We start from the raw sequence: 27,460 nt of genomic DNA, 5'->3' as shown, positions 1-27,460 counted from the left end.
TTACTTGTAACTGAAGCCTTAATGAAACACTTGCTGGTTCACAGTTGGCATCTGACCTTTAGAAGGTTGATGCTCACATTTCAAGGTCAGGTGTTGGTTAGAGCATCCTCGGGCTGAAAGGGAAAGGAAAGCACCTTTCCAGTTGAGAAATTGGCTCCCCTCTGGACAATGCCGCCAACCTAGCTTAGTATTAATTTAGGGAATTCAGTCTCGAGCAGTTCCTCAGCACTAGATTGGAGTCTGAGATTGCCACTGCTGTCCTCCGGGCCCCCAACACCTGAGATCCCGCCCTACCCCGCCTCCACTCTCCCGGCCCCCAAAGGTGGCTGAAGAGGCGCAGGTCCAAGCTGGCTCGCCCAGTCCCTTCCCCTCCTGATGAAGTGGTGTGTGGGGATAGAGAGACCCATGTCGATTCACACCAATCCAGTCTCTGCCTGCACGCCAGCCACTTATAATTCCCCACAGCCACAGCCAGCTCTGCAAGGCAGAAAGAAATATGATCAGGCAAGTTGAGAAAATAAATTAAACCAAGTGTCAACTTTTCTTGTCTCTCTCCTCATTATTAAGAGATGGAATGGGGCTCGTTTATCAAGCAGGGGGAGAAATTAATTGACACGGCTTTCATATCATGATGTCTGGCGTGTCTGGTCACATTCCTTCATTTTTTGGAAAAGCGTCTTATTATCGTTTACAGCAACCAGCTGCCAAACTACTGGTGTAAACGAGGAAGCAGGTGCATGAGTGATGCCACAGTGGAAGGGCTTCAGTGCCACCCTGAAGGGCACGCGGCGGGGAGGAAAGGCCAGGTCAGAAAGGACCCCCCAGAGAGGCGGCTTGCTGGCTCCAGGTCAGGGAGGAAGAAGGGTATGGGGCAGAGAGAGGACTGTGCTGAGAAGGGATGTCTGCAGACCATCCAGTCCATCACCGGCTCACTTGCCAGCCACGAGGGAGGGTGGTAGCAAGCGTCTGCCTCTGATGGCCTCCTGGCCCACACACCTTTGTTCCCACCAGCCCTGAGGCTGAGTCCTGTGTCCATCGCGGGTCAGTGTGCCTGTCCCTGTCCTTTGTTCTTTATAAGGCCAGGGACGTGAGTGCTTCTCTGTTTATCCCTCCAGGGCGGCTGACCCATTAGAGAGCCAGTTGGCTGCAAGAGGTGTCTACTAGCATCTTGCTTGCTGACCCCGCCCCGTTTTCTGGCAGCTCCATGGTTGGGGTCTGGAAACGTCCAGAGGAGCCCCTACCCTGTGCCCATCCTTGGCTAGACTAGCTCAGGTGATGGTGTAGTTGTTTTTCTTTATAAAATTCATCTTTGTGGTGTCACTGTGAAAACCCTCGGCGTCCCCTGAGTTGCCTTTATGTAGAAGGGCTCAGCTACACACGCCCAGGAGTGAACACTCAGCTGGACCAGACAGCACGTCTCTCCCCCACTCTCCTGGCCCTCGTGCTGGGTCATTAGGCTGAGGGGCTGTCCCCCGGTTTGTAGAGGGTCTCTCAGAGCAAGGTGATGGGGTGGGGTTCCAGAGCCAGGTTGTGGGACACGTTTAGAATCCAGCAGATACTGGATTTAGAGTAACCCACCTTTATATGAAGAAAGGGGGCTGGGGTGGAACGAACACAGGCTCCCCCCTCCCCTGCTGCCCGGGCCTCAGTTCTTCAGTTTGTAAAGTGGGAACCATCGTCCTACTTGGCGAGGGTCGGGTGTAAAGACTGAGTTAAAGAAGGCTGATCAATACATGCAGTAAGGTTTCTCTTTTTATAATTACTATTAGAATGTGGCCTGATAATAAATAACCACCTCTAGGATACCAGACAGTAGATATGACTGAAGGAATCCCATCCCTGGCTTGGTGGGAAATGACATGCTTGTCTGATCGAAATCCACATTAGCGTTTGGGTGTAAGAACAGGCACAGCCAGGACTGGTCACCCCTCCTGCCCAGAACCTAACATCTGAAGATACTCAGGAAAGTAATGGCAGCTCAGACTGGACTTCACTGATGTCCAGGTAACACACAGTGAGTGTCCCAAAATGGGGATCAGTCATCAGAAACATGTCCTTTCTTTTGGAAAGGCAGCTCGTCTTTTTCTTGGAACAGATCAGTCTTTTGAGTTACATTTTTTTAAGGACAAACCCAGGGACATGTGAAGCCATCCTATCCCGCCATGTACGGGGGCCCTCAGACCCCATCCAGGGCTCCAGGAAAACCCTTCCAAGGAGATGAAACCGATTTGCCAAACCTGCTGTAGCCCATGGAAGTGGCCCTGACATGTTCTGAGTGGGGGATGGAGGGGGGCCCAAGATGAAGTGTCACTAACGGACACACAGCTCCCAGGGGTTGACTCCGTGCTGAAACCCACAGACCACCCTGCTCGTGGCCCAGGTCTCACCTTCCCAGGACTGTAGGGCTTCCAATCCATCTTTGAACACTTGCTGATCCAGGGAAGGCCCTGGTTGATGACCTTCTCCAGAAAAGCAGGGTGGGGTCGTGAAGGGAGCCGAGTATGACTCCTGGTTCAACTCCTGCTCTGGCTTCGTGTCCACATGCCTGCATGGACGAGGCGTTTAGCTGTGCAGTTGAGCGAACGGACGACACAGGAGCCTACCCTGCCTCTCTCAGGGTTGCCTTGGGGACCAGGGAGGAGGATGTAGGGGAAGCATTTTGAAACCAGGGAGTGCTCCCCACGCCCAGAGCCAAGGGATTCATATCGACTCTGGAAGCAGCCCAGGGATGCTGCTGCTTCCCCCAAGGCTGGGTTATTAGCAAGAGAGGGAGGTTTCCTGGGTTATAAATACCCTTGCGTACACATACCGTAAATTCCTCATGGGATACTCAGAATAAATCTGACACTCTGGGGTTTTTTCTCTCTCATTTTTTTCCCCATTAACCAAGTGTGTTAACTCCTGACTTGCGTTGATTTTCACTGAAGATGCGTTAGGCACTGTGTGATTGCCTATTAGTGTTCATTGACCTATATGATAAGAGACGAAAATTATATTTGAGGCTAGGAGGAGGCCGTTCCCATCTTTCCCTCCCTGACCTAAAAAAGTATTCTCTGTAAGTTAACTGTTGGAGGTTCCTCAGTGACTGCCTTTGGAGCAGGTCATTTTAATTTTGAGGTATCTTGTTTTCAGACTTCTGTTCTCTTCTGTGTGTGTGTGGTTTTTCATAGCTTTGTATTGTTCAGATGAATATTCAGTTTAGTTCATTTGAATAAAAGAGGGAAAAAAGGTTTGACTGTTAAATGCTTATCTCTTAAGTAGAGCTTACTTGTTAGTTTCCGATGCTTCATTCAAGAGAATGCTGTAGAATTTCATTTTTAAATGCTCACTGTCAACCGCTACCCTATTTATATCCGTTTTTAAATCCCTTTTTGTTTGGGGTTAACCTTCCCACCACCTTCTTCGTCCCAGTTTTGTTGACTCCTGGGGCCCCTCAGAAGCGCAGCTGCAGTTCAGGTGGGGACTTTGTGAGAGGCCAGGCAGGTGACATTTTGCTGATGACAAGTTGAGAGGGTTTCTAGCCTGTTGTCCCCCAAGTTTTGGTCCTTTGACACTCCCCCTCCCCCCCCACCCCCGTTTTCAGCCCCTAGGGCTCCTCTCCGTACTGGATGGCGGCTCGTGACTTTAAGTGCCTAGGGAGGTGTTTTCTGGCTCTGGGGTGGCACCTCCTTAGGACCAAGGGAGATGAGACACTGGGCAGGGGTGTTCACAGGGGCACCCCAAAGGGCCCTCGTGGAGCTGGAGCCCCCGTAGACACTGTGCATCAAAGTCCTTGCCTTGGTGGGGACCAGAGCAGGACCCCCCTCCATGCACCCCACCCGGTTCTGCCTGCGTCTGTGAGGCCCAGAGAAGTGAAGGGGCGCTCCTAAGGCGCACAGCTCGGGCTTCCCTGGTGGCGCAGTGGTTGAGAGTCCGCCTGCCGATGCAGGGGACACGGGTTTGTGCCCCGGTCTGGGAAGATCCCACATGCCACGGAGCGGCTGGGCCCGTGAGCCATGGCCGCTGAGCCTGCGCATCCGGAGCCTGTGCTCCGCAACGGGAGAGGCCACAACAGGGAGAGGCCCGCGTACCGCAAAAAAAAAAAAAAAAAAAAAAAAAAGGCGCACAGCTCATTACCTGGTCCTTGCTTTTGAGCAAGGATAACTGTGTGTTTCTTCCACCTGGCTGCTGTGCTTCTGCTTGATGGGCTTTCATGAGACTCCATTTCTGATTCTCTGCGAGGCTCTTTTCTGGAAAAAAATGAGAGGGAAATAAATCAGTCCTTCCCGCTGCTTCTCAGGAATACTCAGCCTCCCCGAGCCTCATGTAGGATCAGTACATTCGGCAGATTGTTCAAAAGACTGATGCCTTGAAAACATTATGCATAGTGAAATAAACCAGACACAAAAGGACAAAGACTGTGTGATTGCAAGTACACGAAGTACCTAGAATAGGCGAATTCATAGAGACGGAAAGTAGAATAGTTACTGGGGGCTGAGAGAGGGAGGAAGGGAGAGTTATCGCTTACAGGGCACAGAGTTCGAGTCTGGGATGGTGAAAAGTTCTGGAGATGGGTAGTGGCGATGGTTGCACAGCATCATGAACGTACTTCGTACTACTGACCTGTACACTTAAAAATGGTTACAGTGGTAAATTTTATGTTACGTATATTTTACCCAGTAAAAAATTAATTTCAAAAATGAAAAAGACTTTGATGCCGAAAAAGGGTTTTTCCCGCCCTCTACCGCACCGCTCCCAGACTTCTGACTTCCTTGTGCTGCCCTGCACGCCTCAGGTTAATTGATTTTGGCGGGGGTTGTTCGCCACTGAGTTGCTAATTCATTGTAAATGATAATGCATCTGTGACATAAAAATGATTGTACGTTCAGGAATAGCATTTATTGACAGTTAAGTGTTTCATTGCTTCTTTGCTTTCTCCAAATGGAATGAATAAATATTTTAGACATAATCAAGTTTGTTTTCTCTATTTGGGCCAAAACAGACAGGGCTGTTGAAACGATCTAGATCTTTAAAATACTGCAAATGAGTCTTGACATCGCTGAATGGTGATGCATCCATGGTACATAGGCTTCAAATCCAGGCTCTCTCCTTTGATCAGAAAAATCATTTTTGTGATACTCGAATTTTGAGTCCTGTGGGATTAGGGGAGGGACCAGCAGGGAGTCCTGCCCCCTCCCTTCCCAGTGCAACAGTCTGCATTTGAATTCCTCTCTGCCAGGTCTGCCACATCTCTTCCCCTCTCTGAGCAGTGGCAGGGAATGGGAAATTGGGGCAACAGTGAGTCCTGAGTGGTGTTGGGCCTGGAGTTCAGACAGTTATTGCACGGTGGACCAGGGAGGAGTGGGCTACAGCAGAAAAGCAGCTTCCTTGGCGGGGAACCCAACCCGTGGCCTCCAGGTAACTAGACTTACCTGGGTGCTGTTGCAGGTCAAGTACGTGCTCAGCAGCTAGGTGACATTAAACCACTGTCCTCCGGCTCCTGGAGGGATGCCCTTGACTGGCACTGACTCATGCTCTTTCCTGGTGGCACGGATGGGTTTGCCTCATGCGTCCACACTCTCCTGCCTTCCATCCAAAGCGCGTGCTTGGTCTGGCTGGAGCGATCTTGTGGGACCTGCCCACCTGTGTGGAGGCTGCCATAACCTGCAACCTTGCTGTCTTAGTTTGCAGTGGCTGCCATAACAAATTACCACCAACTGAGTGCCTTAACGCAACAGAAATTTATTCTCTCACAGTTCTGGAGGCCAGAAGTCTGAAATCAAGCTGTCAGCAGGGCCATGCTCCCTCTGCAGGCTCTAGGGGACAGCCGTTCCTCTTCCAGCTCCTGGGGGCTCCAGGCATTCCTTGGCTTGTGGCTGCATCACTCCAGTCTCTGCCTCCGTCTTCACGTGGATGTCTCCCCTCTGTGTCTCACTGCTACCTCTCCTCTCTCTTTTAAGAACACCTGCCATTGGGTGGCAGGCCCGCCCTAAATCCACAATGATCTCTTCTTGAGATTCTGAACTTAATCATGTTTGCAAAAACCTTTTTTCCCGATAATGTCACATTCATAGGTTCCAGGGGTTAGGACATGGACATACCTTTTGGGGGCCCCTGTTCAACCCGTTGCATTCACCCTAATTAGCAGTGGGGTTCTCTCCCTACCTAAGAACTGGCCCATCCTGGCTCGTTTAGAGGTTTGCATGTTGCCTCAGTCTGAGTTCAGGCCAGAGGGGCAACTTCAGACAAAAAGGAGACCCAGATTTACCCATAGGCTAGACGTGAGGGTCGAGAGGGAGGGGTGAGGTCTGCACAGGAGAGATGCCCCTCTTGAATGGGAACCTCTGACCTGTGCCTTTTCTTTTCTTTTTTTTTTTTTTTTGGTACACGGGCCTCTCAGTGTTGTGGCCTCTCCCATTGCGGAGCACAGGCTCTGGACGCGCAGGCTCAGCGGCCATGGCTCACGGGCCCAGCCACTCCGTGGCATGTGGGATCTTCCCGGACCGGGGCACGAACCCGTGTCCCCTGCATCAGCAGGCGGACTCTCAACCACTGCGCCACCAGGGAAACCCTGACCTGTGCCTTTTATAGAGCGAATTGCTTGAGAAGAGGGATGTTGCCTTGTTGATCTCGGGGTCCTCCACAATGCCTGGCACAGGTGGGAGCCGGTTTATGCCCAGAGAAGGGCTGAATCAGTCTTGAGGGGGAGGCAGTGACACAGATGAGCAAGATGCTCAGGCCCTAGAGAAGCAGAAATGGCTCGTTCTGTCATTCTCAGCCACCAGCTGCTGTGTGTTAGGGGCTCTGTGCCTCCTGGGGACCCAGAGAGAAGGAGGCCCCAGCCCAGCTGTTGTCCCTGAAGCCAGTACTAGCAGATTCCTGCATCCTGTGCTGTGCCGCCTCACCTTCCCTTTTGAGGGAGGACCTTTGGAAGGCATTGCATCTTAATCCCTTCTACTAGGATCTGGGCTCTAGAAGGGTGGCCAGAAAGGGGATTAACCAAAACAATGCCAGTCCCCTTCCGTGTGCTGCAAGGGTTCCAGCCTGGGTGAGAGTTTAACCGGTGGTTTTCAGGCCCCTTTGAAGGGGGGCTTCGGGAGCCAACACAGCAAAGCCCAAAGAGAAATCATGCGGAGACTTGCCTCTGGGTGTGGTCTCGTCCCATCCTGCACATAACACATGGGACCAAGGGCCAAAGAGAAGGTCAGCATTGTAGCTCTCTCTGCAGGGACCTGGTTTAGAGGGGGTGTACAAACCTTTTGAAAGGTTTCCTGTTGGGCCTCATTTTAAACAAAATATCACTGTGTCCAAAGACCCAGCTTGTCCAGGACCAAACTGGGAGAAACTTGCCAACTTTGACCCTGTGCAGCGAACGCTTGTGTGTGCCCCTCACGACGGGTCTGACCTCCAGCCTTACGTGTCTGTAGTGGGCTGGGCATGGGCTGTGTAGGCTGGGAATACCAACCTGGTATTTGGTGTGTGGTAATAAATTACATATCATCATAAAGATCGTGATTGCCGATTCTGTGGTCATCCTAGCCCTCTGTTTTACTGGAAGTTGTTTGAGAGCATGGAGTGGCCCTTTCCATTCCTTTCCCGAGGAATCTTCTAGATCCTGCAGGAGCTCCCTGTTCCCTGCTGTTCCTTAGAAGGTGGGGGTGGTAGAATTGGAGGTTGGAGAAAAGAGGGTCTTGAGAGATTCTCTCCCCACCTGGGATTTCTGGGGCCCAGAATAGACACAAAAGCTTAAAAAGGGAGCATCTGCATTTGTATTCATTGACAGGAAGCACTAATTATCATAATACAAAAAGAGCCGTTCTGATTTTTGTGTTCCTGGTTGGTGTGCCCAGACTTGTGTTCGGTCAGGCTCATATCTTTGCGAAAGATAGTATCTTGGTCAGTGGAGCTGCGATTACAAAGTACCATAGGCTGGGAGGCTTACAAACAACAGACATTTATTTCTCACAGTTCTGGAGGCTTGAAGTCCCATATCAGGGTGCCAGCATGGTCAGGTTTTTGGTGAAGGCCCTCTTCCTGGTTTACAAACAGCTGTCTTACTGTATCCTCCTACGGCAGAGGGCAGAGAAAGCAGGCTCTCGCATGTCTTGTATAAGGGCACTAATCCCATTCATGAGGCCTCCACCCTCATGACCTAAATGTCCCCCTAAAGGCCCACCTCCTAACACCATCACGTTAGCGTAGGATTTCAATAGATGAATTTGAGGGAACACAAACATTCAGTCCATAGCGGAGATTTGGGTTGTGACCTGAGGGGGTACCCAGAGTCCAGTCTCAAACCTTGAGGCTCAGGGGGGAAGGGGCTTCTCAGGATGACACATAAGTTCGATGCAAAGTCAGAACTGGAACCCCGGTCTGCTGCTTCCCCCTCAGGGTGTCTGTGCTCCTGCATGTGTTCACTGCAGCTGCGTTCCATCCTGTTTCATCCGAGGCAGGGTGCCATCCTGTGAGTGGGTCTGTGTGTCAAAGCGGTGCTTACCGAGTGGGGTCACAGATGGGGCAGCGTGCTGGAACCCAGTCGGGGGCGGGAGGAGAAGAAAGCGAGGGGCAGGAGGGTAGCGAGAGGCACTCAGGATGCTGAGCAGCAGGCGCCTGCCAAAATTCTTCAGTGCAGCTTGTCTAGCAAAGCCTGTCTCCAGCCGAGTAAATACAGTGCATAGCTGACAGGCTGACAGCAGGCATCAAACAGTCTTAAACTGCCCCAAATCCGCAGCGCTTTTGAAGCAGCAGTAGAAAAAGGATGCCTACGCAGAACAGAGGCCTGAAACTTTTAATAGTTTCTTCCAGGCCTCAGGATGTCCTGATGAGGTATTAGAGGAAGTAATTCAGGAAGAAAAGGACAAATAACCACCTCCGTCTGGAGGCCGACCCAAGGGCTGGCCGTTCAGTCGCGGAAGGGGCAAGTGTGGCCCCGCGGTGATCCGCCATGGTCGTCCCCCACCCGCCTGCCTCCTGCCATGAGACGCAGGCTCTGACCCTTGTAAACAACAGACAAGTAAATTTCTTGTTTGCTTCCGGGCAGATGTAAACCACATGTGCCCGCTGCCTGGGGGGTGAAATCATTCACTTTTCCTCACTGTTGGAAGGGTGCTCTGTGCAAATTAGAAGTCGTTTCCTCAAGCTGGAGGCCCTTCCCAGGGATCCATCTGCCCTCATCCCAGGAACCTGTCACCACCACAGGACGTCAAAGAAAGACGTGCGGGCCAAAGGGAACTGAACTCACCTCTCCTCTCTTGTCTTTTTCTCCTCCTTTTTCCTTTAGGGTTTGGCTTTGTCACTTTTGAGAATGAAGACGTTGTGGAGAAAGTCTGTGAGATTCATTTCCATGAAATCAATAATAAAATGGTAAGTTGGTAGGGGTTGCGCTGAAATGGGATGATGCCTCCCTTCCCCCATATACACCCCTTGTCCTGCAGACTGCTGCAGCTTGGTCATGCTAGAAGGTGGGCAGGGTGGGCGTAGGGACCAGACTAACAGTTCAGCTCTGTGAATGGCAGGAGTTGACAAGCTTTTTCTGTAAAGGGCCAAATAGGATATATTTTCAGCTTTGCCAGCCATACAACTGACTGTCCAGCTACAAAACATCCACACACAATATAAACATGAATAAGCAGGGATGTGTTTCAATAAAGCTTTGTTTAGGGACACTGAAATTGAAATCTCATGTAATTTTCACATGTCACAAATTTTGATTGATTGATTGATTGCCGTTTAAAAATGTAAAAAATCATTCCTAACTCTTGGGCTCTACAAAAGGGGGAGCGGGAGGGAGGGCAGTTTGACCTGCAGGTTGTAATTTGCTGACCCCTGGCTTAGGGTATGCATTTGCTGTTTAGACTGGCTTTTGAGGGGGTCTATCTTATATATGAAGTTTTCTCTTCATGTATAAGAGTCTCTCTCTCTTGGGGCCCTGCTGGGTAATTAACGTTCTTCCCTGCCGATCAGCTAGATAGTTTTACCCTCATGATTAGCCGCTTTGGCCTCCTTTTGGCCCTTTAAAGTCCCTTTTCCGGACAGGGCACCCTCAACAGGGAGGGGGTTGGATCATTGAAGTTTGGGGGGGCCAGCAGGCCTACCAGAGGAATGGCCACCAGAGGGCGCCATACCATGCACCGCTCACGCGTGCCGGCTTGAAGTCTCAAACTCCCTTCTTCAAATTTAGTAGGTGGGTGAGAAACCCCTTCCTTGTTGGTTCCAGAAAAAATGGGAGCTCAGCAGGTGTTTCTGGAGCCATAAGCAGGTCCTTGAGAGCCAAAACATTTTGGTTGGCCAGCAGAACCTCCAGCCCCAAGAGAAGAGGGAGGGCAAATTTGTGTTCACTTGCAGCTGTAACTTTGATATTTTCTTCCTTTAGTCAAAACATTCCTTTGCTTCTGAAACATGCATTCAGATGCACGTTGTATATTGGTCCGATATGTGTTCACTGACTTTAAATTAAATAATAGAGCTTTTAGCCTGGATAAGATCAGAGCAATCTGCTTAGCATGTGGTGCTACAGGCCTGATTCAATATTTGACTTGCTCATTTTTTCCCAGGGCACTACAATTATAATATGGTTCGTATTGTTTCTAGCCATCATCTGCATCTGAAATGAAAATACTATTTCTTTCCGTTCTGTGGTATGGAGGCGTCAGCTCAGGCATTAAAATGGTACAGGGGAGGGCTCCCCTGGTGGCGCAGTGGTTGAGAGTCCGCCTGCCGATGCAGGGGACACGGGTTCGTGCCCCGGTCCGGGAGGATCCCACATGCCGCAGAGCGGCTGGGCCCGTGAGCCATGGCCGCTGAGCCTGCGCGTCCGGAGCCTGGGCTCCGCGACGGGAGAGGCCACAGCAGTGAGAGGCCTGCGTATAGCAAAAAAAAAAAAAAAAAAAATGGTACAGGGGAGATAAGTGTGTAGGAATAACCGAGGTCTAGAGAGACAGGAGGCTTAAAAGGAAACCTGCTTCCAGTGCCGGAGACCTTGTCTCTCCTAGCCAGGCCAGCTATTGACGGACTCCACTGAGGGCTGCCTGGGCAACGGGGAGTGGAGGGGGCAGCCCAGGGCGCTGGCAGCCTCCATGCCTGTCCTGGCAGGACTTAACGTAACGGTTCACCAGGAAAGCCCGGTGTAGGCTGGCAAGAGGCCTCGCTGTGCTGCCACAAGTGCATATGTGCGGCCTTTCACTGTTGACTGGCTTGGTAACTAGCCTGAGACACAAAGTGGGAAAGGGCTTTCTTCTCCCCACTGTTCCCGTGGGGAAACAGAGGCCCAGGGGACCAGGGCCACCCAGATAGTGAAGGAGCACAGGCTTTGAGGTGTTGGCTGCCAGGTGAACTGTACAGACGATTGTTTGAGCTTGGAAGTGGGGAGGCGAATCCCCAGATGACGTGGGGGACAATCAGAAGGTACGAGTTTCAGCCCCAGAAAGGTAACTGGTGGGCTGGCCTGAAGCCAGAGACGTTTGCAGCCATTGTCCCCAGTCTTTCACACTTGTCACCTTCTTCTCCACTCAGGTGCAGGCTGACTGTGGCAGGTGCAGGTAACTGTGTGCAAAGTGTGAGGTTTCTGTTTTCTTTCGAATCCGGGGCTGGTAGTTGTTCTTTAAGAGAAGAAGCCGACATGGAAGTAGGCAAGAGGAATGGGTTGGGGGTGGAGTGGTCAGGAACACAGAAGCCCATGGAGGCGTCCCTGCAGGTGCCCAGCCCACCCCCACCAGGTACAAGCCCTAAAGGGGAACTTAGAGGTGCTGGGAGAGAGCAGCAGCGGGTACTGCTGGTCACAGGGCCTGTGATGACCACCTCGTGGGGTGGCTGGGGCCTGGAGGAGACACCACAAGCAAAAGCACAGGCTCAGGCTTGATAAACGTTAGCTCTCGCCATGGTCCACATCACCATCGATGAAAGGACTTCTCTCCGGCAGCCTCTCCTCCTCCGAAGGGTGGGATGTGAAGCACAGCGGTACAGAAGCCCGAACCCTGAATTGCTCTGGATTCTGTGATCCTGGTTTCTACTTCTGGGGCCCAAAGAAAAGGAAATGAATTTAAACTGTGCTATGGACAGAATTCAAATGAGAGATCAGAAAGACTGAGAACTCAGAGACTGCCAAGCAGAAACAGGGGCGGTTGTGAGAACGCACGTAGGAGTGTTGTGTAAACTGGACTGTGGTTCGAAACTGTAAAGACAGCTCTCCCGGAAGCCCCACAGTCTCTCTGTGAATTGGGCAGGAACAGAGAGCTGCGGGGACCACCCCCCACCCCGCTCCGTTCCCCCAGAGTCCTTGGAGCTGCCATTTTCTCATATTCACAGAGAGGAGAGGTCTCGCTGATGATGAGTCACAAAGATAGGACTCGAATCCAGCTCTTCTGGTTCTTAACCCAGTCCTCGTGTGCCTGGCACTCAGTAGGCCCTGTATAACTAATTGTGTGACGAATAAAGGCTTGGGTGAGGGACCACGTGACAGTGAGGCACATTACCATTCCCAAAGCCATCGCCCATCTAATTTGGTTGGTGAATCTCCTGGACATTTGTTAAAATGAGGACCCTTCCCTGGCATCCAGAACAGCCAGCAGCAGGCACGAATGCTTCAGGCTGCAGAGCAGCGGGGAAGCCGGGACCGCAGGAACTGACACACCCCCACTGCCAGCGTAGAGGCCTGGCCTTAAGGAGGCCGCCTCCGTGGCGGTGGTGGCAGGGGGATGGGCAGAGAGCCCCACCTGGTGCTCCCACACGAGATCCCACGAATAGCCAGTATTTTTGAGAGCTAACTCCGTGCTCTGCTGAGTGCTTGCTTTATGTATGTCATTTGACTATCACCCACATCTGATGTAGGTACTAATTATCATCCCCATTTGACTGATCAGCAAGGTGAGGCAGAGAGGGAAGTTAAGCAGCCTCCTCAGAGCCACATGGCCAGCAAATGGCAGCAGCAGATTTCAAGCCCAGGAAGCTAAGGTCCAGAGCTCACGTTTGTGCCCAGTAGGCTGTTCCCCGTTCTCCAGGCTGAAAGACACCTGAAGGGTCATCTCACTGGGCTACAGCCTTCCAAGGCCACTGACGACCCCTCCCGGGCAGCCGTGCTGTGGCTTGGGTGGTTCCAAGTCCTCCTAAGAGAAGGGCAAAGGCCACGGGCTCGCTCGGGGCCGGATTCCCGGCTGGGAAGAAGGGCCGAGCCTCTAAGGGGTCCCTGTCGGCCACAGGTGTCTCCCCCACCCCCCAGAGGTGAGCAAGGGGCACGGGTGCAGCAGGCTGCCCCCGGAGCTCGGGGCCTGACCTATGAGACTCAGCCCCGTCCTCCGCCCTGGCACAGTCAGAGCGCAGCGCAAACATGGCTCCTTTACAGTAAACACGGATGCGCACGCAGGGCCGCCTGGTGACCGTCCGGAGGGGGCTCCTCCCCGGACACTCAGCGAGCCGGCGCTGGGGCAGTAATGACACGTCCCTCCCGCCGCGGGCCCTGATTGAAGCAGCGGGGACACTTGCCTGATTAGCCACCAGCATAGCCTCCCAGTGCCTCCCGGCACTGCAGGGAGGCAGGTGGGAATTGACAGAGACCTGCCAGGCCCCTCAGAGGCCTGGCTCAGCCCCCATCTCCAAGGAGTTGGAGGCGACGCCCGCCTCACCGGGTGAGATCTCGGGGTACACTTAGAAAGGGGCCGGGCAGGGGCACTTGTGATCCACAGCAGGACATCGGCGGTCACTAGGCACCGTGCCAGCAGCTTACATGCACGCGGTCATTGTCCCATTGTAGAGAGGGGGACAGTAGAGCTCAGAGCCGTGAAGGGCCTTCCACAGTCCATGGCTCTAAGGACAGAACAGGGGTTTGAACCTGTGTCATTCTGGCTCCAGCCCTGGGTCCTTCCCACTCTACCCAGCTGCCACTTTAGACAAACCTCATCATTGAAAACTCTGGATTGATTTCACTGGTAAATATAAGGATGAGTGTTTACTTGCTTTATATAAGGAGTACTATGGAATTCCTTTAAAAAGTCCTTTTCCTTGTTCCTTTAAGGTGATCCAATTTATGAACATTGCTAAGCAGTTGGCAAGCTTGTTAGGAATGCAGAGCGTCAGGCCCCACCCCGGATGTACTGAATCAGAATCTGTATTTTGACAAATCCGCAGTGATTTGTATGCACATTGAAGTCTGAATGCACTGGCGAGGATCACTGCTAATGAGATAACGTGGGGGGTTGGGTCATAAATCATCCATCCAGTGTCAGAAGGAAAGAACTCGGGAGTGAGGGGCCTAAGGCCGGAAGAGCCTGGAGCCAGCTGAGCTGGCCTGGCCCGGGATCACCAGGCCAGTCTGGGACTCTTGGCACCACTGCACACTCCCTGTGTGTTCAGAGACCAGATCTCCTCCCAAGGAAGCTCTCAGTGTCCGGGCCTCCCCTCTGATTTGGGTCTCAGAGTGTTGACTGCAGGTGTGTGAGGCTCATCCAGTGGGTGATGGGCTGGATCCTTGAGTGATGTCACATGTCCTTGTCCCCAAGTTGGGACCTGCCGGGTCATTTAGAAACACCCAAGACTTGCCCAAGCCTGAATCCCAGACCCACCACTGGTTATCTTGTGACCCAGCAAGTACCCCACCTGTCTGTACCTGTTTCCTCCTCCGAAAGATGGGACGGATGATGGCCACTGCCTTGGGCAGCTTATAGGAAGTGCTGGTTCAGTTTCTGGCCCTGGGAGGTCTTGGCCTGCTCTGTTGTCGGGTGTGTAATCTGGTAGCCTTGAAGGAATAGGCCTTCCTGAAAACCTCCTTAGTAACTGCAAGAGATCAGCTTGGCCTCTTGGACTCGGGGCTGTGGTGCTGGGTCAGGTGGTCCGTGGAGGCCCCAGGCTGGGGTGGGTGCTGACCCCGGCCGGGTGCCCCAGTGACCCAGCATGCTTCCCCTTCCTCCAGCTGCCCCGCCTCAGCCTGAGGCCTGAGAGCTCAGTTGGGCACCAGCCCAAAATTGGGGGGCATGGGGGTGGGGAGGTAATGTGGGTGGAATTAACTAGGCTTCTGTGTTCACCATCCTATTTGTAGCGTCATTCTCACTCGTAAGCTAATTTTAGCCATCCATTCTGATTCTGTTGCCATCTAGAAAATGAGAATGTCAAATATAACATTAAACAAGCAGGATGAAGGCCAAAAAAAAAGGAAACGCCAGAGAGGCACTTAATCAATGAATCTCGTGTTTACGTGGGAGAGGGAGAGGTCCTTCGCCCGCCCACCCCCCATCGCGCACGCGTGCGCACCCATCCACACGTGCTGTGTGTGTCTCGGCTGTTTGTCCCGGCTCTCTTGTGCGAGCCGCGGGATCTCTGCGTGGAGGGAAGTGGGGGGGCAGCGGGGAGGGCTGCGGTGGTTGGGTGGGAAACGCCCGTGGCTCTTGAGGCAGAAGGAGTTCGGCCTGCAGGGAGGGGGCCCCCCCACTGCCTGAGCTCTGGCTCGTTTGCCCGTCATCTGTCCTCTGGTGAGGTCCCTGCAGGGGGGCTGGGGAGAGCGGAGCCTCCTCCTCAGTGTCTCAGAGCCCAAGGCCTCTGGGCTTTTCCGTGTGTGCTGACGCTGCCTCCCAGGGGGTGCAGGGTCGGGAGGGGGCCTGGAGGCGCCTGGAAGAGGCCGTTCTGCTCCCCTCCTCTGGGGCCTGTTCTTCCTTTGACTGCACTCACCTGCCCTGCCCGACCTCCCGGGGACGCGTGAGCCGATGCCCCAGCTGCCCTTTTATTTTCTTTTCTTTTGAATTGAGAAATGAAATTAGGCCTGGGCAGGGTCTCTGGCAAAGCCCACCACAGACTGGGACAAACACCCAGCTTGTGGCAGATTTGGGGCACCTGCTGGAGGCTGAGGTTTCTTTTCACTTTGAAATGCCCTTGCAGGTTCCCAGGGAAAAAAAAAAAAAAAAACAGCTGCTGCCGCCACCATCAGCTTTTTCCCCAAATAGTGCAGCCTGGGAAGCTCCCTCAGCACACCTTGCTGATGAAAGCAGGAAGACGGGCCTATCCGGCCAGCAGGTTGGGGAGGTCAGGGGAAAGTTAGTGGCGGCATGCCAGATCTCCCAGCCTGCAGGGTGGCGGCCACTTTCTCCCTTCTGCTGTGCTCCCCAGGTTTTGGGATTTACGTTTTTGGTTTTTTTTTTTCTCTAGCACAAATAGAATATATATATATATATTTTTATATCTTTATTGGAGTATAATTGCTTTACAATGGTGTGTTAGTTTCTGCTTTACAACAAAGTGAATCAGTTATACATATACATATGTTCCCATATCCCCTCCCTCTTGCGTCTCCCTCCCACCCACCCTCCCTATCCCACCCCTCCAGGCGGTCACAAAGCACTGAGCAGATCTCCCTGTGCTATGCAGCTGCTTCCCACTATCTATCTACCTTACGTTTGGTAGTGTATATACGTCCATGCCACTCTCTCGCTTTGTCACAGCTTACCCTTCCCCCTCCCCATATCCTCAAGTCCATTCTCTAGTAGGTCTGTGTCTTTATTCCCGTCTTGCCCCTAGGTTCTTCATGACATCTTTTTTTCTTAAATTCCATATATATGTGTTAGCATACGGTATTTGTCTTTCTCTACGTTTTAAGCACAGATGTGAACTAGCTTTATCACCTTGAAAGGCTCGCACCCAGGCTCCATGTGGAGGACAGTCAGGTGTGACCCAGCTAACTTTATCCAGCGCGAGCACTATAGGATTAGCTTGTTTAATTTCTTAGCTCACTGCAGCCCTGTGGGGTGGGCATTGTTGTTACTCTGTTATACAGATGAGAAAATTGAGGCCCGGGGAAGTCAGGCAGCTGGTCCCAGCTCAGAGCTGGCAGTGGAGCAGAGATGAAACCGGGGACCTTAGCCTCTAGGCTAGGCTGCAGGACAAGGCCCCCCTTGGATCTGGGCACCCCTTGGAGGCTGCGGGGGACACTGGGCACATGTCTCCAGACAGGGTTAGGGACCAGTTCCTCTCCACTCCTTGCCCAGACTCTGAGCGACATCCTGAATTCATCTGTGTCCCCACCCAGCCCTGCCTGCTGAATAAGAGGTGCTAATGGTATTGGCTTATGACTGTTTTCACTTCGCCATCGCTGATTTTAATAAAATACTGAGCAGAGGAAACAGTGGATGAAATTAGTCCCAGAAGTGGTGGGGAAATTAATTCTGGAACGAGGATCGGGGATGGCCTTGTGGGAGGAACAGCTTCCGAATGGGCCTTGACGGGTGGATAGAGGGAGGGAGGGAAGGGCTGGCCAGAGGCTGAGAGGTGGGGACAGAGGGTTTGAATTGGAGGACCTAGGATTGAATCCTAGCTTTGCCATTGTCTGGCTTTGTGACCTTGGGCAAATCCTTCTTGGAAGCCTCAGTTGCCTTTTCTACTCTAACCATGGGTGAGTCAGGCCAACTCACGGAGGAAACGGGGAGTCGATTCGTGAGGGTGTTGAGAACACCGGGCATTCCTGGAGGATTCTGTGCGCCAGGCGCTGTGCTTTATGTGCACTACATGTATGTGTCGTGACATATATTCTACATTATATAACGTGTGTATACACAAAGACACACACACACACGAGGATGTCGTGACTATGCCTTGCATAGGGGAAGTGCTCAATAAACAATATGTTCCGGGCTTCCCTGGTGGCGCAGTGGTTGAGAGTCCGCCTGCCGATGCAGGGGACACGGGTTCGTGCCCCGATCCCGGAGGATCCCACGTGCCGCGGAGCGGCTGGGCCCGTGAGCCATGGCCACTGAGCCTGCGCATCCGGAGCCTGTGCTCCGCAACGGGAGAGGCCACAGCAGTGAGAGGCCCGCGTACCGCAAAAAAAAAACAAAAAAACAAAACAATATGTTCCTCCTTCTCCAGAGTAATTCTGCTGACTGGAGAGGGGAGTCAAGATTCTATGTCCGGTGGGACTCTCGGTGCTTGTCACGCATGGGTCTGGGCCACTTATAGCAAGTGTGTGTCCTTTGAAGGTAGATATTTCTGCTGGCCTCCTTCACTTCCCAGGCTGGCATTTCCATTTCGGTTTGCACAGTAACCCCCTCTTCCTTAGACTCCATTGGGGGGGTCCCCTATCTGTGAGGACCCCTTTGCATTGGAACAAGCCAACTTATCCATACAAGTGGGTCCTCTGGTGCTTGGCCGCCCGCTGCTCCCTGTCTGCAAGGACAGTGTCTAATGGAGATGTCTGGGGAAGGGAGGAAGGCGGGGAAGGGACATGGACCTCGCTTCCACTCACTTGCGGTCTTGCCTGGCTGAGGGTCCTCTCCGCATTGGCAGAGGGCACAAGAGCTGGCACTGGTGAGGCGCAGGTATGGCCAGATGGCTGGATGCCCTTTCCCGCTGGAGTCAAGGGCTGGGTCTTCCCAGGGCGGCTGCCAGGGTTTCCAGGGTGTGGTTGCTGCCCCCGGCGTGATGGTGTCTCAGGCCAGGCGTTCACCCAGCTGCCGTCCTGATACTCTCTGAGTGATGGTGGGACAAGGGCCCTCATCTTCATTTGCAGCTGCTGCACGTTCTCTAGCACATTCTGTAGCCGCCGTGCTCTTGAGGCCGACTCTGGGCACCATGCACGGGGCGGGACAGTAGACTCAGTTCCTCCCCAAGGAGCTTGCCTAGGCTTTGTCTTGCTCTGCAGGATCCTTGAGGGCAAGAGCCCTGTGAAGGGTCCTCCCTCCTGGAGTCTCCAGAAAGGCTTGTGATGGCAGAGAGGGCAAGAGGGAGCAGCAGGCAGGAGGAAGAAAGGCTGTGATGGGGACACCGCAGTGGGCGCTGTGTGTGGTTTCTGGGGTGCAGCTCACCCCGCCTGCCTCACTAGAGAGCCTGGGGAGCTGCTGGCTCGGGGCAGGACCCCAGAATCTTTATACCTGAGTGTCATCGCCCTTCCGCTCGGAGCCTGGGGGCTGCAGGAGATGGTCAGCCTGGGACTTCAGAGAGGCAGTGCTGGCCTGGAGCCCACGGGGACCTGGCTGGGGAGGGGGTGCAGCTTGAGTCAGAGGAGATGCCGGTGGTCAGGTGTCTGTGTCTTTCGGGAAGCTCCCCAGAAGGATGGTGCCCACAGCAGAAGCCACAAGCCATCCCCCACTGAGCGCTCGCCCGCCCCGAGAGGCCTGACCTACAGCTGTCCCTCCCCTCCTGCCAGCCACATGGTCCAGGTTGATCTCTTTGAGATCTATTTTATCCTTTGAAGTAGGCCCCTCTCTCCCTAGAGGAGTAAATGGTTCTAACATGACCTGTTTGGGGCAAGAAGTGAAGCTGCAAACACTGGCTTCTTCAGGCCACACAGATCTTCCTTGTCCTCGGTGGTAAATCAAGGCCACGGCTGCGGGGCTTGGGTTTCCCTAGACTGAGGCCGGGCCAGGCTTCCCTCCTGGTCCTGGGGCACGTGCTGACCAGGGCCATTTGTGTAGAGACCAAGGAAGAACAAAAGCCTTTTCACTTCCCAGACTGTGGCATCCTTCTCAGACTGCCAGCCTCTTCCTAAAGGTGCCCGGCAGGGAGCTTGCCTGAGCAAGGGCTGCTGGCCAGCTGGGCAAGAGCAGCCACTCAGAGTAGCTGCAGGGAAACTGTCCCCACTGAAGTCCCAGCGCCTTCTCCAAAGCCAATGCCAAGCATCACCCCCCTAGAGAGGGGGTGGCACAGGGCCCCCTGCCTTGGTTGGGCCGTGACACCAGGCGGACCTGGGTTCAAACCCAGCCCCACCAGACATAGACTGGTTCTGAAGCCACAGGCACCATGTATGATGTCCGTGGGCCTCAGCTTCCTGTTCTACAAGGTGGGCATACTGCTATGAAAGGAATCATTGGGTGAACTGGCAAAACAGGGATACAGAAGGCAGGTTAGATACAGGTATTTTATAGATGCTAAATGTCCTGAGGTTGCTAACTGTACCATGCTCATGTAAGAAAATGTCTTTATGTTTAGGAAACGCAAACCGTAATGTATGCAGCCTCCTCTCAGATGATTCAGGGGGAAATACACGGTTATAGACAGAGACAAAGAGTGTGCAAATGATAAAGCAGAAGCCACAAAATGTTCACAACAGGTGACTCTGATAAGGGGTGTGCAGTGTCCTTTGTGCTGTCCTCTTGAAATTCTTTCTAAATATAAAGTTAGAAACAGACCTCCTCGCTGAGTTGCTTTGGACCCAGATGGGCGGAGGCACCCCACACCAACGAGCAGCCTTCACAGAGGGTTAAAGACCACACGTCACCCTCACAGTAGCCTCCGATTCACCCTCTGGAGGGACAGCCACCAGCGTAGAAGTTCTGTCATTGAAGAGGGTTCAGCCGGGTCATCCTTCTGAGCCCATCACTGCGTGGGCTACAGGGAAGCCACACCCTCTCCTCCAAAGCCAGTTTACCAAGCAAAGCAGCATATTTGGAGATTGGAATTTTAAAGCAAATCCATCTAGCTTTGGGGGGTTGGCATGTCTTGGCATTTGGACCCCGGTGTGGAGGTTACTTTGTGGCTTTGCCAGCCATGAAGCTTGAAAATGGAGACCTCATCTTCCTGGTGTGAGCAGTTGGTCACAAGTGGCCTCTGAGGCTTCTTACGAGCACAGATCCAAAGGGAACTCCCACTCCGTCTTCTGGCCCTCCACCCAGATGACTTTCTCCAGCTGCCATTTGAAACAGTATTGAAGGCAGCCGTGGTGAGAAGCTGCAGAGGTGGGGTCTGAGCTGTTGGTTGAGGAGACCTGAGACCCAAGCCTCGGAGATGTTTCTCCCTCAGACGCTGCCCCCACCAGGGCTGCCTGAGAGTGAGCACTCTGGGTGTGGGTGGTGGGGAGCGTTTACCATAAATGAGGGGGTCTAACCATAAAAGGGACGGTGCTGAAAGGGCTGGAGCAGCAGATCAGGTCACCAGGAGAACCACTCCTATTTTGCTTCTGTTTACCTGGGGAGCCAGATAAGTGTCTCTGGGGCTGCCCTGGGAAGGGAGCCTCAGTGCCCTGCCTTGTGCCCCATGGTGAAGGCAGCCCCCAGCAAGCCCGTCACCAAGGGTCCCGCTGTCCTGTCTGCTCACGGCTCTCCTTTGATCTCGCGAGATAGTCTCCAAAGATGGCCCCTATGACCTAGGCCTCCCAGCATTCATGTCCTTGAGAGTGTCCCCCTCCTACACCAAATCCAGGCTGGCCCATTGTAACCAGTAGAAGGTGATGGAAGAAACAGTGTGACTCCCAAGGCTGAGTTAAGAAGCTGGGTGGCTTCAGCCTCGGTCCCTTGGGATGCTCATGCTTGGGACACTCCCCCTTGGAACTCAGCCACCATGCTGGGAGAAGACCGAGTGCCACGGAGAAGCCACGATGAACAGTCTTAGCCCAAGCAGCGTCCGCTGCCCGCCGTGGGAGGGAAGAAGGCATCTTGGCTCTCCTCCGAGGCAGGCTTCCTCTGGCTCCAGCCCCAGCCATCATCTGACCACAGCTACATGAGCGACCACAAGCAAGAGCCCCGCTGGGCCCACTCCGCGCTCAGAGCCACCAAGTTTGAGGGAGTTTGTTGCACAGCAATAGAAAACCGGGACAGCGTGTGGCCGGATGATGGAGTGCACGGAGCTGCGGAGATGGACTGGTTCCCCGAGTTCTGGCTCTGACTGTAACTCTGGTGCTCCTGCCAAGTTCTCTGGTTTGCCCAGGGCCCAGTGGGAGGAGAGCGGGGATGGGGGTGGCTCAAATATAGGCTCACTCAAGAGGTGCCAGAGGCTGACGGGCCCAGAAGTGACAAGGGACAGGTTGACAGATGAATATTTGCCTTGATGTTAGGAGAACAAGGCAGTCAGGACCTGTTCTTTTCATAGACTGACGGCCCTTGGATGGGGCCCTGCCTTGTGTGTCTCTACACCCCCGCTGCCTAGCGCTCGCTGGGCACGTCATGTTCCTCAGCACCATGGCATCAAGTAGACCGGCTCTCCCTGAAGGAGCATGTAGGTCAATCCGTGCTCTGTATGGAACCTCACTGAGGGACCAGGACGTAGAGGCAGACCCTGATCCCTGCCCTGGGAACTCACAGTCTGATGGGCAAAGGACAGAGTTTCATCCTCAGCAAGTCCCAGGCCCACTGCAAGGGCTCAGGATCCAGGAAGAGAAAAGCTATGCCTCTTTTCCCTTTTGTGTGCTTTCTTCATATGAGATCATCAAAGGTGGTGAGGGCTGGGGGCAGGCCTCCTGGTCCTGAGAAATCTTTCGAGAAGCCTTCCGTGCCTGCCAGGCCAGGCCAGGCACCCTAGTGCGACTGCTGCCTTTGCCTGTCACTCAAGTGCCCGGGACGTGCAGGGTCCCCCAGAGAGAGCGCGTGCCACGGCCCCTGGCCTCCGGGAGCGCTCACCGTCGACACGGCGAGGGGTTGACAGAGCCCACGCAGGCGGTGCCGCCCGAAACATCACCAGCCCAGACAGAGCAGAATTCAACAGAGCTGCCAGCCCTGTTCTGTGAGAGGAAGAGGTGGGTTTGTTTAAAATACTCCCATTACAGTCAGTTAACCTTTATGTTTCCTAAATGAAAATTGTATAAACCTGAAATTTTCGTTGATCAGGTTGCCTAGGAACAGACAGCAGGTTTTCATAAGACAATGCAGTAGATTGTCACCGATAGGGCTATTAGGAAGTGAGCTGGTTAGCGTATTATTCCAGATGCCGGTGTTGGCGTTAGGTAATTATCTGTCTGCCTCTACAGAGCACACCCATCTCCCCAGGCTCAGGCAGCCTCTTGCAAATGAGGCTTCTCAGCCTGCTTCTGAGTCCCAGGGATGGGATCTGGAGTCCAGGAGCACAATGTCAGCTCTGGGCTTATGAGAGAAATCGAAAAGACCCAATTCTGATGAATTTATTTCTTGTGAATCACCCCACCTCGCTTGCGACAGTAATGCTCGAAGCAAGAAAATTGGAGGAATAAACAACAACAATAGAATGCACAATGGAAGTAAAGAACAAACTAAGACAACTTTGGCGTAATTTTTTAGTACTTTTCCCCTATATGATATATACACTTGTTGATTTTCCAAAGGCACTGTAATTTGCTTTTTTCCCCACCTCTTCCAGTTAGGGTGACCAGCCGTCCTGCTTTGCCTGGGACTGAGGGTTTCCCAATACCCGCATATGTTATTATCAGCCTGCTTCTCCGTAGCTGCATAGCTTTCAGTCAGCTTGGATGTACCAAACTCGGCCTAACTCCCTGTTCTTGGACATTTAGGATATTTCCTTTTTTAAAAAAAATTATAATTAATGCTTGTGGCGAATAGCCTCCTCCCTGCAGGATAAATCCCTGTAAGTAGGATTTCTTGGTTGCGGGAAGTGTATACATTTATGGCTTTTGCTGTTTCAAAAAGCACACAGTTGGGGATGTATGCTCCTTTATTAGCCATTTTTGAATTGCCTGTTCGAGTCCTTTACCCATTTCTTTGTGGAGATGCTCATCTCTTTCCTTTTACTCTATAAAACCTCTTTGTATTAAACATATCAGTCATGAATGTTGAGCCCTTTTTTCCATTTTTTTAAAGCATGCGTGGTTATCATTCTTTAAGGAGCAACAGTAAATACTTATTATCCGACGTCTTTGAAGAAAGAGGAGTTAATATTTTAGGTAATTAGAGCTTCCCCCTAGCCTTCAGCACTAAACTATTTTTTAATTGAAGTATTTGGAGTGAGAATATCTCCATAATGGATAACCCGTATAGGTCCTTTTTAAAACCAAGTACATTGCACACAATTTAACTTTTTCTTCATCTCTCAGACATGCCGTGAGCAATAGTAATTTAATGTGTGATAGTGACCCTCAGCAGCTGTCGAGCTATGTGAAGTTTTGACTCCTATACCATATGGCCCCAGACTGCTTTTTACAATAAGGTACCTGATTCTCGTCTTTTCCCCATCACTGTCAGGCCCTCATGCCGTTAGTTCCGGCAGCTTTAAGCACTCCTGCCTTGCTCTACAACATCCCATCTTCATCAGCAATGGGATTGATTCCTGGCTAACAAGGCTTGTTAAGTCTATGTGTAAACTAAAAGCAAGTAAGCGCCGACCAAGGGCCTAAGGAACACTAGTAATAACAGTGTAGGAACTTCAACAGGCAGCAGTTTTACTTACTTCTTAGGGTTTGTATTACCTGTCATTAAGGTTGTTAAGTAAATGACTTCTGGATGTGAGCAGAATAGGATTAAGAAATTTTGGAGGCAGAGGGGGAAACAGAAAGGAAAGATTAGCAACCACTTGAAGACATAGCTGCAAAGTGAGAAACCAGGTAATCCATGTTTAATCTGATTACTTCCCTTGGGAGTGTGCTGGGGCAGGTTTTACGGAGATGGTGGCATCGCTGACCTAGAAATTTTAAAAATCCGGCTTCCGGGCCTGCACCTGCTGGGATATGGCTTAGAGCTTGTTACACAAGCCTTCTGATGCTCCGTTTTCTCATCTGTGAAATGGAGCTAAGACTGACTGGCCTTTGTATTTAATGAGACAGGGTCAAGTGGCCTGCCATGAAGAGTCACTGACCTGATGGAGCCTGAGAGGAAGGTGTAAACGCGTAAAGGGCTGCACGATAATGACGGATTATTACTGTTGCTGTCGTCCTTATTCACAGACGCATCCAGCAGCCATCGCCCGCCTTCTCACGCCTTCCGCTCAGGTGTCAGTTTGAGCGCCGGCCCACACCTGTGCATCTTCAGCTGCTGCCCTTGCAGCCCCTCCAAACCCAATCTCGTCCTTGTAGGTTTTTGCAGGACTTGCACGAGTGGTGTGTTTTCTTCAGTATTTAGTTTGCACGCCGTTTACTCGGCACGACGAGTTTTACAGTGAGTGAGGAGCGAGGCTAAAAATAACTTAGCTGGTAACCAGATCAGTTCTGCATTTGACATTTACATGGAATTCGTTTGCATCTCATTTGTTCGCCTTTCTGTTTAACAGGTAGAATGTAAGAAGGCTCAGCCGAAGGAAGTCATGTTCCCACCTGGGACAAGAGGCCGGGCCCGGGGACTGCCTTATACCATGGATGCTTTCATGCTTGGCATGGGGATGCTGGGTGAGTCTGGGCCGGACCCTGGGGACTGGGTCACCTTCCAGTTGGGCTAACTGCTTTACCTGTCTGAGGCTCAGCTTCCCCATCTGTATATGAGGGTGATAATCCCTCTTACAGGACAGTTGTGACCATTAAATTAGCAGAGATAGATAGATAGATAGATAGGCAGACAGCTAGATAGATAGGCATCTTGTCCCATGCCTGGCTCATGGAAGGTACTTGATCTTATTTTTTCCCCTTTCCACTCCCTTTTTCAAAAGGAGGAAAAGTTACTCTCTTTGCCTCAGCCCTCTCTGCTGACTGGGAGTTCTTAAAGACCTATGGACCCCTGGCTGGCTTAACTTATGTGAGCCGAGGCTACATTTTCTAAAACTTGGGAGAAGAGGGGATATGGTAATGGTGGGCGATAATCCTGTCTATTTAAGTGATTAACATTTTTCTCTTGGGATATCAAATTTGTGTTTAAATGGATGTCTTAAATAACCTGTTTTATTCTTTATTTGCAAAAAAAAAAAATGATGAAAGACAAAGTATGTTTGTTCTGATGAAAAATGATCTCTCCTGGCTTTTAGAGAAATTGAGTTGCATATTATGCCCCTTCCTTAAAGGTATCTCTGTCCGTCCTGCATAGATAATTGAAAATCTTGCCGCTTAAATGGCATGAAAGATGGAGAAAGCAGTGGAGAAGCATAATGGTGTGGGTCGCAACAATAATTAGAAATTTCAAGGCGAGAGAACGGTATTTTAGTGCAAGTTATTGTGTGTCGGGAAAATACTAATTAAATGGGATAAATGGTAGTTAATGGTAAAATTCCATTCAGGCACACGGTCTGTCTAGTTTTAATGGGTTTCATTTGGTTTGGCTAAGAGTCCCTCTTCTACATTGTTTGACAAGCTCTTTATGTATTTTCAGATTTGCTGCTGTTTAAATCATTCTTGGCTCAGTTTTAAATTTATAAAACTTTTCTTGGCTTTAGAATTTAGATCTTTAAAAGAATTGTATCTATTTGTCTGAGGAAGTAACAAGGCAGGTAAAGTTATTTTGAGGAACTTTAAAAAGTGGAAAAGGATGCCATGAGAATTCTCAAAATGGCTAAGATGTTAAAGCTAATTTTTTAGCTTTAACAGAGTTTCAAGGAAAATTCCTATTGTAATTCTTTAAAAATTGGCCAAATGATTCTAACACTTACCTGGAAGAAGAAACGCATGAGAATAAATAAGAAAATTTTTTAAAAAGAGAAATGAGAAAAAAGAGAGTTTGACCAAATATCAGAACATAGTCCAAAACTACAGTAATTAAAATAGTGTGGCATATAGGAAGGCACCTGTTGATAGAAAAAGTTAAGGAGCCTAAATTAAATGTGTTTCTATGTATGAGTTTAATTATTATAAAGAAATTAATTTTTAAAAATCAATGAGAATTATTTCCTGGTTGACTGTAAGACACTTGTGTAGCTCTTGCTCTAAAAATAATTTGTATGTGGCCCTTACCTTATGTTATATACCAAAAGAAACCCCAAATGGATTAATAGTTCCCAATTTTAAAATAAAATCTTAAAAGAGTTGAGCCCATACTGCCTGCTGGCTTTCAGAGTCTTGAATTTTAAATGATGAGTATAAAGTCCCTAGGGCATCAAATGGGGGGCTTTTTAGGAACCAGATCTTCAGGAAGTGCCCCCACCCTTCTGCTTCTCACTTGATACCCTTTATGTGAGGTATCATGTACCCCATGGTTTTCTCTGCTTGCCTGGGGGAGGTTTTCTTCCTGGGGAAGCAGAGGTGTGGAGCAAAGCCAGCTCACTCATGTCAGTTGCCAAAGAGCAAAGGTATGGCAGCTGTATTCTCCCCAGATGCCAAACAAGGGCTCGGGGCTCCACAGACCAATGGTTTCATAATGGGAGCCCAGGCAGGTGCCTTGTTGACCGCAGGAGGCATTCAACAGCAAATAGTCCTTGAGCACCTACTGCGTTCCTGGCCCAGGGCCAGCACTGGGAGACAGTGCCTAACAAGGCAGATGTGGTCCCTGCCCTCATGGAGCTTGTGGTCTAGTGAGAGAGGTGACATTTAACAGCTCATCACACGGATACGTTATTACTCATAATAGAGAGAGTTGTGAGGTGCTTTATGGCACATAATGAGGAATGGAAACTAGTTGGAGGAATCAGGGAACACCTCCCTGTGGAGGTGACATCTCAGCTAGGATGGGAAGGATGAGCAAGCCAAGGGTCGTGCAGACAAAAGAAATAGCTTGGAATGTGAGGGTCCTAGTGTGGAGCCCTGAGGGCCATCAAGGTTGCTGCTGGGCACGTCCAGGCAGAGCGTGTGTGAGGAGAGGCGGTGGGCTGAGTGGCTTGGACCACAGTTGGTGGTGGGCAGACCCACATGGTCCCTGTGCTTCTCCAGATGCCCTCTGATTGGTTCCTGCTCTCAGAGGGATGGAAATGTGATGGATGCCAGTTGCTCACTCATCTTCCCCGACTTTGTTCTCTCATATTTCAG

General features: G+C 51.5%; 1 protein-coding gene across 3 annotated transcripts in view; it reads left to right on the top strand.

Moving 5' to 3' along the window:
- Positions 1-27,460, top strand: part of MSI2 (musashi RNA binding protein 2) — a 392,697-nt gene that overhangs the window by 307,991 nt on the left and 57,246 nt on the right. For all 3 annotated transcript variants that reach the window (XM_082603568.1, XM_082603567.1, XM_082603566.1), the window contains exons 8-9: positions 9,260-9,342; positions 24,850-24,964. In XM_082603568.1, coding sequence (XP_082459694.1) covers positions 9,260-9,342; positions 24,850-24,964 — 198 coding nt within the window. The remainder of the gene's footprint in view (positions 1-9,259; positions 9,343-24,849; positions 24,965-27,460) is intronic.

Source organism: Mesoplodon mirus (assembly GCF_964341445.2).
Source record: "Mesoplodon mirus genome assembly, chromosome: 18".
Lineage (NCBI taxonomy): Eukaryota > Metazoa > Chordata > Mammalia > Artiodactyla > Ziphiidae > Mesoplodon > Mesoplodon mirus.
The sequence above is the reverse complement of the archived record's forward strand: the minus strand, read 5'-3'. Positions and strand labels throughout refer to the sequence as shown.